Source organism: Dromaius novaehollandiae, chromosome Z (assembly GCF_036370855.1).
Source record: "Dromaius novaehollandiae isolate bDroNov1 chromosome Z, bDroNov1.hap1, whole genome shotgun sequence".
In the NCBI taxonomy this organism is placed as follows: domain Eukaryota; kingdom Metazoa; phylum Chordata; class Aves; order Casuariiformes; family Dromaiidae; genus Dromaius; species Dromaius novaehollandiae.
Genome location: NC_088132.1, coordinates 15,613,274 through 15,626,714, shown reverse-complemented (window position 1 = coordinate 15,626,714; position 13,441 = coordinate 15,613,274). Strand labels below are relative to the sequence as shown.

The window sequence follows — 13,441 nt, the reverse complement described above, 5'->3', positions numbered from 1 at the left end:
CATCTACGTCCAGTGCAAGCAGTGGATAAAAAGACCTGGACAACAGTGGTAGAACAGATTGAGTATGCTCTGTCCTATCACACCAGAAAGCATGGTGGTCACAGTCCTACAGGAAGAAGGTATGTATTCAGGTCTCTTCAGACGGGTGTGCTCCCCACCCCTTCGCTTTCTGGGCATTGTACAGCTGAAGTACTGGGCAGAAGTAAAGGGAAGGATGGCAGCAATACTACCTCCCCATACTATCACGATTGCCTGGCATTGTGGCACGTAAGTGCCAGTGTGGAGTGAGTTTTAACAGGCATCCCACTCCTGTTTATTCTGTGTTGGCTAAATGAAGCAGCCTGAATCTTAGCAGCTTGGCTACTGCAGGTCCCCTGCAACAGGAATTTGATAGATGGACACAGGCAGCAGCCTGCCTCGATAGGCAGCAGAATATGGTATTTCAGCTGTCCAGTCAATAGGGCAATGTCCTGGCTCAAACTGAAGACCTAGCCAGCTTTGCACTAATTTGCTTGAGCACTGGGATGGCTTAGGTGGGGATAATCATCTTGCTGTGTAGCCCCTGCTGTAGCAGGTATAATCTCTAGCAGGCTGGCCTACAGCAGACAAGGACACCTTATTTTCCTCTAATGAAGGCCATGGAAGAAGTTGTTTCCCCAGCTGCTGGGGCAGTGCAGGGTGCCTTGTTACCAGTCTCATGACTGACGGTTTCACAAGATGCCTGTGATAAAGCAAATTAAGTGAATGCAAAAATCTGTACACTAAGCCTCTAGCATGAGCCACAAGGCCATCTTTTCTCACTGTCACCTCTCTCAAAGCCCTTCAACATCACTTCTCACAAACAATCAGCAAGGCTCTTTTTCCATCTTCACTTCCACCTGCCTGTTCACTAAGCAATTTGCAAATTTGATCCAAGACCTGATTATTCCTGCTGCTGATGGAAGCAACTCATTCTCAGACAAAAAAAGATGCAGTGCAAAGATGAAGTCACACTCCCTTCTTAGGCCCAGTTGGGGAAAAACAGGGACAGCAGTCAGTCATTGTTTAGTCAGCACTGATTGCCTCCCCTTCCAGGATGAAATTCTTTTGATACTCTAACATGGTGGAAGTCTTCTCAGTTACACATACTTTAGGACACAAAAATGTTTATACAGTACAATACTAACTTTCCTTCACACCAAGCTGACAGGAGAGGGAAAGAACCTTACATGTGATGAATGTGTCCAGATGTATGCATCTGTGAGACTGAAAGTCAAAAACAGAGTAAAAAACAAATGGTCATTGCAGGCCCTTAGTCTTATTTTCCATTATGCTGCCAATAACTAACCGTTCACTGACATTTTTCTATCTAATGGAAACTGAATGCAGACAGCACTTGGATTTTCTTCACTGATCTAATGCAAGCAAGATAGGGGTTGCCTCTGTTTTTGAAGCGAACTGTCATTGCTACTGTACGGATTATGTGTGCTAGCTTTTCATGAGCATTCAAACTGAAGTATTGGTCTCAACCTTTGTATGTCTGAAAGAAGGATGTAAATACATAGCTAGCAGTGGCAGCTATAATTTTCCCCACTGTGGTTGTCTGTGACTGAGTTTTTGCAGAGCTGCATTCTAAAAAGAACAGATTCCTGAGCCTAGCAATTTGGGAGACAGGAGAGATGGAAAATGGTTAGGTCAAGTGACCACAAAAATGGGCCAGAAATAGTGAGTGGACTGCAATTTTTCTTATTTTGGGCAAAATAGAGAAACACTGGCTTGTTTCTAGTTCTGGAAAAAATCTTTTTTTCAAGTTACATGTGAAAGGAGTTTTCTAAAATCTTGTAAACAATTTGGATACAAATAACTTGGCGATATTATTTTAAGTTAAAATTGCTATTAGGGCTGTCACTATAGCTTTTAGGAATTCTCACTTAAAAATCATTATCCAATTTTCCCCGAGAAACCAAAGTTAATCCCCTGAGCACCAATTTGTTTTGTAGCCAGACAGTGAATATGCACTTAATGAAAGCCTATGGTCAAGAAAGTATTTTACTGCAAGCATAAACCATCTTGCAACACCTGTTTTTTCTGTTATTGCATTAAAATTTTTTTTTAAAAAGTGGGTTTGAAAACTGAATAATCTCAACTAAAGGCCGCTGAATGAACACTGACATTCTGGAGCTGGCTGACATTCCTTTGCAAACTGTGTTATCGCCACACCTGTTCCTGCAGTGGGATGGAGTTACTGTCTACCATTGCTCCCATCTGTATTTCCAGTATTGTTACCAAATTTTTTAATGGAATATGGAATTCAGTTACTATTCTACCCTCTCCCTTCTATAGCTTGCAATGCAGACGACATTTTTTCCCCTGCATCTTCTACTCCTTCTGGCTTTAGCCTACAATGGCTGGCAGTACATCTCAAATGCTTCTCATTTCCCCATCTGCAGATGTACTGTAGGAGGCTGAAAAGCTTGGATGCCAACAAATGGTCTTCACTAACAGATGGTCTCCACCGGCTTACAGAGAGCGCTAGGGTCACAACTTTGAATCAAAACTATTAGAATCCTAAATTTCAACATATCTTTCACATGCCATCCATAAAACAAATGCTTTTTTCCTGAAGCCTGAACATGACTAAAGCCAGTTCAGAAGCTCATAACATCACATGGCTTCTAAGTGAGCTGTCACAAGGAAGGAAATGCAGCTGAGCCTAAAGGAAGAATGCAAAGCCTCCAGGCTTTATGTGAAAGAAAGCTCTAACATCTTCTGAGAAGTCTTAAGATTCTGGCAGATTTTGCTCATCTGCAAGTTCGGAAGCCTACACCCTTAGGGAGCAAACACAGGTACTTTGGATACTCTACATGCTTCCGCATCTGTGTTTTTCATTCATATTTTACTTTTTGTATGAAGAATGATAAGGTACCTTATATGACTTATAAGAACAAACAGAAAAGCAATAAATTCTCCAGGTTCAGGGAACACCTTTGTTAGTAAAATTTTAAACATATATAAAAGTCCTTAATGAGCAAATTGCCAACACTCTTCCTCAACCCCAATTTTTCTTTAAAAATGAACAAAGAACTGAATTTAATCGATTTTGCTATAAATGTTTTAAAAATTTAAAAAAGTATTGATGGTATGCAGCTCCTCACTCCACTCAAAAGAATTTAAGACGTGTTTGTCCATCACGTCTTCCAGGGACTCTTTCAAATGTCAGTCTCCTTTTTTTGCCCTGTGGTACTTCTGCAAATCCTAAATCTGGAAACAAAATGGAAAAAAATATAGATATGATAAACTATAAACACCACTGGCGTACAAGCTTAACTATGTTTCTCAGCATTAACTGACTTTAGCTTTAATAAGTAGGCTTTGTATGAAAAGCACATAAAATAACATAAAACAAATGTGCACAGATTAACTAATATTTATTACTGAACAGTTTTATGCATATTATCCTGTAACAATAACACAGCACCTTATGTACAAAATCAGTACATCAAACTGCAGTACATTTAAGGGTATTATTTCAGTAAAGATGTTCATGCTTATCTCTATCTCACTCAATCTTCAGTAACAGTGAAAGTTTATTTTTTTGAATCAGAGACACAGTGTTTTCAAGTTAGTTAAAAAGGCTACTGACATTCTTATAATTCAAGTATTTTTAAAATAAAATATTTGAAAACGTTCCTATTCAAAATAAGCTATTAGAACAAAATTCTGTTTAGCCTTTGCAAAAAGTATTACCAGAAAGTCTTACCAGTGACCTAAGAATTTCATATGTTTGAGTGGAAATATTGACTTGGCATATTGGCATTAATTGCTTATGGTTTAATAAAAGTTTGATCTGAAGCCTGCAGAAGTTCCTCAAGGTTCTTAACATGGATTTTTAAAGACCTAACTTGACCCTGCACATGTTTCTGAAATTTGGGATTTCAGAAAGCTTCAGAATATATTAAGGTGTTTTTTGCATTAGCATGCACATGTATCTTGTATACTTATTTTTCAGTTGGCTCCTGAACAATAAAGTAAAATAAGTCTGTTCTCCCAAAAGCTAAGGCAAAATCACCTCTCCTTTCTTTCTTTGATTCAGGTTTAAGAACATCTTTACCATATCAGGCCACAGTATTACAGAAATCCATTCACAAAGAGATCACAGTCTTTTCAAAATACTCTAACAGATGGTACCATGAAAACTTGCCCCAATCTCTATTTAAATTATTACAATTAGAATTTTCTACTAATAGTTCCATCTACAGGTTACTGAAATACTGTTAACTACCTAGCACCATCCCAGATCTCAATTTTAATCCCAATGAAGAGGCAACAGCCCTGTTCACAATTTCTGTATAAATACCTTAATTCATGTAGGCTGAAAATTAAAAGCACATGCAATTAACTTTTCCTCTGTTTACTGCCAGCATTGCCTTAAGCAGCCCATGAAACATAATGATATCAATTAGTTACTTCTGTTTTCATGAATGAGTCTGATTTAATTAGTGAAAACATTAGTGTTGCGCTAACCTTGCTGTACCACCAAGAGATTTAATCACACACAGCAGCAGAGAAAATATAAATTGAACTATCTGTACTTGGAAGGAGTTAGGTGCTTTTTTTCAAGAAACTCAGCCTTGGATTGTAAAAGAATTTGGTGTCTTACCTATAAAGAAGCAGCAGAGCTTAAAAAAATACTATAATATATGATTCAGTAATATTTAGCATGAGAGGGATTAATGATCCTTTCCTACTTTTAAAATTTCATAGATATCTATTATGCCTCATGAAAAAACATCTCGGGCTAACCGTATTTGAGAAAGTATATCAGGGATAAGAAAACAAGGCAGTGGCTGAAAAAAAGAGAAAGCTGAAGGTTTTATATAAGGACTGTACACACTTTCACGGTTAACAAAGTTTTGGAGTACACTTTATACACTATCTATTTAAAGAAATATGCTTTACAAAGATTTCAAGATAGAGTGTTTTAGCCCCAGAGACATTAGCAAATAAAAAAATGATTCAAAGAATAAGGAAACTGCATGAAACAAACTTAGCAAGTTATTAGGATGAAATCCTGACTCTATTAAAGCCAACAGCAAAACACAGCCATTAATAATATCTAAATTTCATTCCCTGAATTTGCTGAATTTACTTTTTGTCCTTTGAAAAAGTGCTTTCTAGTCTTTTCTTTTGCATTTTGTCTAAAATGTTTATATCTATGTTTATAAAACAGTATTTCCTGTAGCTTTTAAAAATAATTCTGGCAAGTTTATTATGCACATTTCAGACTCTGTAAAAGAGAGAAGAGGTTGAAGTTCATAAAATTGGAGAGCTAAAGTTTCAGTATTCTAACAAGGAAAAACAATTTAAAAATATTCTTATTGTTGAAAGTACAAATTTAGGAACTTTTCCACAAGAAATATATGTGCAAGTAAGTTCAGTAGTAAGGGAAAAGTGCAACTATTGGGTTGGATTTAACAACTCCTTAGACAAAATATGGAATCTATTCTTACATATACTCCTGTTTTAGGTAGAGTTACAAACAGAATTTCAGCAATTTCTGTTTGCTTTGCACATACCTGTCACATTTTTTTCTTCTGTCCATAGTAATGATGCACAATTTTTTCTCCTTCCTGAAGATTCTCTAGGTGTTTGGTGAAAGTTTGGACTTTGAAGCTCATCTGGATCAACAGGGGCAAATGAATCATATATGTAAGTGGATGAACAGTCATTCCAAAGGGTCTTGTCAATTAGAATTTCTGGGCTCCTAGATGTCACACCTCTAAATTCTTCTAGAAAACTCTTAGATCTCTCTGGAGATGCATATTCACTGAAAGTTGCAAGGAAATCCTCTTCAGAATTTTTGGAATAATGATCAGAGCTAGAGCACATCATGAAGGGCTGTCGTTGAACATAAACAGAATCCTTAACATCTGGATGAGCAGAATCTTCATAATCCTTTGGCACAACAAAGAAGTCCTGCTTCTTCCCCACAACTACATCTGAAGAACATGACTTCTTTTGCATATAACTTGAAAGGTCAGAGTTAATAAAATCCTCATGATGATTTAATGGTGGGATCATGGCTTCAGGATTCACATTAGATAGACCTGGTGGAGAAAAATTTGAACCATTTTGTTTGGAGAATAAGAAATTAGCATATTTATCTAACCTTTTTCAGAAAAAACAAGATACCACTGAGCATTTAAATTATAATCTGTATCCCCTCAGTGATAGATCTTTGCAGGATTAGACAATTAAGAGTCCAATACTCTTTGATTTTCACCTGGTCTCAAAGTAGACATATTGTGGCAGTACTACCTGTGCTGTTTTGTACCTTTATCATGCAGCTCTAAAGACTGATAATACTGATCATAACTTGGATAGAGTGTGTTGAAGCTATTCCAGTTTTTTGGGGGTGATGCACATTTTACTTCTACTTCTGGTGGAGCAGGAGGATTTAGGTTGTACAAAGATGTGATGTCACTAAAATGCTGAAATCAAAGAAAGATATTTAAGTAGTGTTTATAGTACATGCCTACACTGCCAAATATGAAAAGTTAAATAAGTTGTCATGATTCTAAGATTTATGTATCATTTTTGCTTGCTGGAAAGACAAAAAAAATGGCTTACCAGTAACAAAAGAGAGGCACGTAGAGCAGCCAATAAGCCAACTGTTTTAAAACTATAAAGACTCAATAATAGCATATCACTTAAAACAAAGGAAAATCAATACCATAATATACTTTCTTTTCTTTTGTTAGTCCAGGATTGCAAGTAATACTGGTTGCAATGGAGGAAATAAATTCATGAGATCTTTTTCTGTTTTTCCATCAGTAAACACTGCTATACACACATGCAATTATCCTAATAACATGCACAAATTGATATTCAGTGCCCAAGTATCTGTTCGCTTGATCCTTCATCCTAACTGAATGTTTCTGAGTCAACAAATGGTCTGTACTCCCTGAAACTTGTTCCAACACATTTTTAGAAGTGGTTAGACACACTTTGATTGTGTATTTTGCCTCAGAGGAAAAGAAATATATTATTTAAAGTATTCCCTAAATGGGACAGCTATTCAGAAAAAAAATGTTTTAGCCACAATATGACTGACTGTGTCAAATAATAAATTACTAGAGGACTGTCAAGAGGAGAAAAAGGTCAACAAAGTAAGTGTTTTCAATTTTTTTGCTCATTTTCTAAACTACAAATATTTGCTACATCTAAAGTTATCCAAGGTAGTATCACTGATAATTCTCTGAGAATGATGAGCAGATACAGAGAGGTGCAGTGAGTGATATCTGGAACTGATGTGGAGATGGGACATTTTCCTCCCTTTTTCCTTACTAATAAAAGCTTTGCATTTTTAAGCTTAGTTAGCAGAATATAATCATGCTATAATTTTCCCAGACTTGGCTAAAGTGAAACAGCAGGAGCACACAGTTTTAACTGCAAAGTGGACTCTTTTGGACAGAATTGTTCATCTTAATCTCTAGGGCTTTTCCAAATGCTTAGTACTATTAATATGTGAGAGATGGATATATTATTGTGTAAGGAAGACTTAGATGAAAGGAAGGAAGTTAAAATGTTGTGGAAACATTTAGTTGGAAAAAGTCTCTTGTGTTAGGGAAACATACAGGCTTGCATGCTGATAGCATACTTGATACTAAGAAGCCTGGAGAGGAAGCTGATCAATGGAATATTTTCCAAGTTAAGGAAATGTTCTAATAACCTTCACATGAACATAGCTGTGATCCAATAAAATCTGTTGAGAATTAGCAGACCCATCAATTTAGATATGAATAATGATATGCTAAAGCAATGCCAGTTATAACATATTACTTTCTTCATTTTTTTAAATGATATGAGGAATAGACATGTAGTTTCAGACAAAAATCCATATTATAACAATGCAAAAATGCTGCTTTACTACTTAAATTCATTTTGGCCAACCTTTAAAACTTTTTTTGGAACTTGTGGCAGGAGTTCCTGAAGTTGATTAAAGCTTGCAAGAAACAGGCTCTCCAGTGAAGATCCCTTCTTTAACATAAACTGAGCAACTAGAGGGTTGATAGATGGAAAAGTAAGCAGACATTTCTCCGTCTGGAAGTGGAAGTAATATTGTCAGATTTGTATTTGATCACTGTTTCTTTTTTTCTCCCCCTCCCTCTGCCTGCAGAATGACACCCCTTTGAAGTCTTTGGACATACAATGTATCATAGAAGCAGAGCTTTGAATCTGTGCACTTTATATAGCTGTTTTGCATCTGCCACATGGAAACTTTTTTTTTTTTTTTTTTTTTTTTTGCTACAAATACAGTATAGTATCACTCTTGCAAAAGAGTAACTTTTGCACAGTAGATTGGTAAAAAGGAAGCACAGCCAACAGACATTTCTATAATTAAGGATGAGACCAGCAAACCATGTAAACTTGATTTCAGAAAGCATTCCCAGATTTACTGAATCCTCATGTTTATTCTCCATTTAAGAGAATCACTTAAGATAAACTGAGAAAGCTGTTTTCGTCTGACAAAACAGTAAGATTTTAAAACAGCTATGTGACAGGTGCCAAATACAGTACCATGGCAGGCTGAATGTCACATGGAGGCCACCAAGCTGAGAGCTAGGATTTAAGAATGGCAGCTTTCAGTTTCTGACTTCCATAGAGCTCCATACTCAACAGAAGCCAGGATCCAATGCCTTGAACAGAGACAAAATACAACCAACTACTCTTCTGACTCTTTACCAGTATCCTTAACCTTTGACTTGGAAAAGCTATAATCTGATACCCCACACTTCACAGGAAGTACCAAAACCTGCTTTAAAGTATTTCTAAGTTTTGCAAAAGCTAAAAAGGATCTTGGCTTTCACACAATTATGCTTAAAATGCCTAAATCCACACATTTAATTTGAAAATATTAATATACAAGTTAAAGCACATCATATATTTAACTTGTGATTGACTGACCTGTTCCATCATTTATTGTGAATATCTAATATCAACTACGATATGAGAAGTTAAGCAAATTCATCCTATTTTCTGCTAAAGCAAGCCTGTAATCAGTTCCACTGGCTTCAGTAATGGAGGAATCTGTCTTCCTGCCCAAGGAAGCTGCTGTAGGATAGCTTTTGCAATTTGGACAGTTTTTCAAATTTAGTGTCTAGAACTAAACAACTCTATGCATCAGTCTACGAATGTGGAAGATACACTTCTCTATTGGTTAACTATGAAAGCACAGGCACAGTCCAAGTTGCACCTAATTTTGCTGGTTAGATTGACTAGCTGGTGGATGCCTGCAACATTATGCATATATTTTTACATTATGTTTATTTGTATACTTTACTTGTATTTTAAAGCACAAATGATGTGAAAAAAAACCAGAAAAACAAAAAAGCACCTAAAACTTTGAGTCTTAGCAACAAGAAGAAAACAGTATAATTTAAGAGAAAGATAAGCAAACCTCAGATGGCAAGACAGAAAGCCAGGACTTGTCCAACCACTCATGAGGATCGATATCAGATGCTATCAAAATGTTGTCAGCAATCTGACGAATTAACAGTGCTGTTTCTTCAATTCCTGGCATAAGAATCACCTAGCATTGATACACAGTATTTTTGATTAGCATTTATACTAAGGAGTAAAACTCCAAATGTCTTAACTGGCTACAGAAGGTAACAAACAGGAAAGCTTAAAGTTGACCCTGAACACAACAGCTAGTCATGCAGAGTCACTAAAGCTGATCCAGGCATGTCACATGGTAGAAATCCAACCTCTGACCAGTAGTCTGCCTCCAAATGACACTCCTTATTTATGCAAATCTTACGTAGTTGAAGTTAGTTCCACCTACAGCCTTTCATATGTGATCAAGTTCATGGATATAACATCAGTTCATTACAAAACAGATAAATATAAGATGCCTAAAATAGAACAAGTTTAAAGAAATTAAGATATTTAAAAATTTGGAGGTATAAGTAATTTTCAAATGAACTGTCAGCTACACTGCTGTGTACATGGAATGAAAAAAGCTTTGTCTTCTCTCTAACCTTCATTTAATTAGACAATTTTGAAATAAATTTTAATATGCAAATAAAAAATCACTTATAAAAGATGTCATGTCATGTAAAAGAAGCAAGTTACAGACATCAACTTTACGAGCCAGATGAAACCTCTTCCCATTTTTTTAATGTCTATTGCTTTAGATATTGGATTTTATATTTCTAAAGAAAAAAATAAAATAGATATTTTATCACGGTACATAAAAAACATGCAAACTAGCTGATATAATAGAGAAAACTAACACTGTATTTTCTTCTGCTTACTTAATAGCATACTATTAATCTGAAAAACTTAAAAATAAGACATAAGGAGAATTAACAAACATTCTAATCATTTATAAAACTAACGGGATGATATAATTTCTTAACTTCTAGTGGTAAAACACTGTTTTCAGCTGCTACTGAACCTGATTCAACCTGTACTAGAGGCTACCACAGTCTTTTCACTGACTTCAGTAGTACTGAACTAAACTCCTCTATCATATATATATATGTGTATATATATACACACATGTATATAGAGAGAGTTATGTTAATAAAGTTGAGCTATTTCATGTTTTTGATGTAGAATGCACACATTATTAAACGCTTCAGAAATATCACACCGTAAAGATTTAAATAGACTTGTAAATAGACTGTTACCAACAAAATTACCTTTACTTCAAAGTCTTCTGACCTCTGTGCAAATTGAACCAAAGTGGCATAAATTAAGACAAGGTGAAGCACAGTAGCTCCCCTGAGACTGTACCTATAAAATATTTTCATTGGACCATTAATATTAAATACAAACGTGTAATAATTCAAAAACACTCGCTACATGTGTTAATAAATATGTTTAATCTCTTGGAATTTAGAATACTAATTACAGTGCCTTCAACATTATTATCTGTGAAAGGAGAATTAGAATATAGTTAAGCAACTGAATAGTGAAAGATGCATTGTGAGGAAGAATATGAAGTCAGCCTTCAGTGAAAAGAAGTCTGGTCTGATGCAAAAGGACTGAGAAGACAAAACAAAGAATGTTATCTTGTTCTAATATGCAGCTTTCTTTAGTGATAAATTTGTTTTAAAATACCAAGATAGCAAAATTATCTCTTTTAACTTACTCTGAACTCAGTCTTTCTCTGGAGTAGAAGACAATCCAACAGCAGGTATACTGGAGTGATAATGCCATCAGCTTCAATATTACATTATCACAGGATTTCTCATAATTTAGTTCATCTATATTCTAACATAAAATTAATATAAAAAGTAAAAACTAAAGAAATATATTTCCATACCTGTTGCAACATTTTAATGTGCATCACTTTATTATACATAAGTGAGAACAAACATTACAGGTATTAAGACACATCTGGAAGTCAGGAAAACTAGGCTGCATTCCCAACTTATTTTGTATGACCTTTAAAATACTGATTGATTGCTTCATGGCTCTGCTTCCCTTCTGTAAAATGGAGGTACTAATTACAAGCTTTTCAGGGTGTTCTAAGATTTTTGAGAACGTTAACGATGCAAAATACTGTTACAAGCCTCCAAGGCATTTTCTTAACCTGTATAAATCATACTATAGTTGTACTGAATTTATGAAGTACAACATTGCTAAATGCTAGCACATGAGAATGCTCATCTGTATTGTGCTTGCACAAGTAATTATGTTATTCTTGATATATCTTTCAGGATCAGTTATGCTATCCCTAAAGTCATCCGTCTCACTACATAACAGATTAATAGAATTTAAGTATTATGCAACCTCAATCAGACATGGTCTTGTTTTGCATTTTATAAACCACTTTAAACTATTATTTAAGCTGTTACTTATTACAAAAACTAGGACAAACTATTCTCTAGATTTATTTAGATAACTTTATGAATCAGGAGGAATTAACAGATACGCCAGTGAGATTATGTAGCCTTACTGATATACTTGATTGGTTATTACAATATTCCTGTGTACAACCCTATTTGCAAGTTTGGAAATGCTTTAACAATATTTAGTACAATTCAATTGGAGTTCAAATGTGACATTTCTGAGAAGAAATGTATATACAGACAGGGGAGCATTTTAAACTAGTCAAACTGGCACAGACACACTTTTTGAGATAATGAACTTGGAAATAACTTGCGTCATGTATGCATTCCATATAATTAAGAGGAACAAAACATATGTCAGAAGGATGCAGAGATGACTTGGAAATGACATAACACAGTGCAGAATTCGGACATACTAGTTTCATTTTGTACCTGCAAAAAGATAGCAGTACATTCATCTACTGTTAAAACAACATATCGATCTGTACTTCCAAAGAGCCATAACGAGTGATTACAGCTTCTTTCAATGAAGGTAATGTTGTACCTGAAGAAGTTAAATCTTGTTACTAAATCTCAATTAAGTAAAACAATGACATTTTCTTAAAGCAAATGAATAACATGCAACTCTGAACAAAATTTTAAAAAATTGTACAGTATTTACTGTACCTTGAGCTCTCTCAAATTCCCAAGTTCACTTTAAATTGAGACACATTCTAATAATAAATATCAGTGTGGCAGTGACTTACTAAAATACTGCAAGATTGATTCAATTAAATTGCTAACTGAACCGAGTATTATCTTGATACACAGCCAGTGAGTGCACAAAAAAATTACGATGTATTATGGAAGCTAATATAAATAAATAAATCAAGAAAATACACCTATGTTGAAGTTTATGAAGTAACAGTTAAAATCTCCTTAATATCTCTTGGAGTAATTAAAGGTATATTGTGTTTGTTCTGAAAGTGAAAACGCTTTTAGCAATAGGATCTCTTGATCCTTCTTTTCTAATTAAAACTGTATCCCTTTTCTTCATGACTGTACAGCACAGGGAAAATAAACTGAGTGAAAGTTCCCTATCTGTCCTTTGCATGATCCTAATTTTTTCTGAGCAAAGCCTGCTTTTACTGGCTGTGCTAGCAGAAGACTCATTTAATAAACATCATTTGTTTATGGTCTTAGGGGAGTCCTGACTGATGAAGGGAAGTAGAGAACAGAGAACAGTCACACACCCAATCTCCAGGAAACACAAGAGACCTAAACCTGAATCTGCCAGCAGTCTCATAGAAACTTGATAGACAGTGTATCCAGAAATTAATAAAAAGGTGAATTACAAGTTTCTCTGAAACTACACACTATTTAATTATTTCATCAGTGCTAGGAGGTCTAGTGAAAAAGAACTGTAAAGCATCCCTGACTATTTCACTTATGGCCAGGCTGAACAATGACTTTCAACAGCTCAGTCTTTTAAAGAGCATGTCAAATTAAATGTGCAAATTATAAGTATTAAACTTCTAAGTGTGTTTAGCATATTGAACTTTAATTAGAAACAACTCAAGAATGGCTTCACAGCTGACTGTAGGATACAGTGAATGTCC

General features: G+C 35.2%; 1 protein-coding gene across 1 annotated transcript in view; it reads right to left on the bottom strand.

Annotated features, from left to right (window-relative positions):
• Positions 1-2,939: 2,939 nt before the first annotated feature.
• The window catches only part of SHOC1 (shortage in chiasmata 1), a 49,728-nt gene continuing 39,226 nt past the window's right edge, over positions 2,940-13,441 (bottom strand). Inside the window, exons 21-28 of the mRNA XM_064501927.1 lie at positions 12,276-12,387; positions 11,141-11,262; positions 10,689-10,782; positions 9,440-9,571; positions 7,933-8,082; positions 6,323-6,470; positions 5,556-6,089; positions 2,940-3,240 (exon numbers count right to left, since the gene is read on the bottom strand). Of these exons, the coding sequence (XP_064357997.1) occupies positions 3,140-3,240; positions 5,556-6,089; positions 6,323-6,470; positions 7,933-8,082; positions 9,440-9,571; positions 10,689-10,782; positions 11,141-11,262; positions 12,276-12,387 (1,393 nt within the window). The 3' untranslated portion in view covers positions 2,940-3,139. The remainder of the gene's footprint in view (positions 3,241-5,555; positions 6,090-6,322; positions 6,471-7,932; positions 8,083-9,439; positions 9,572-10,688; positions 10,783-11,140; positions 11,263-12,275; positions 12,388-13,441) is intronic.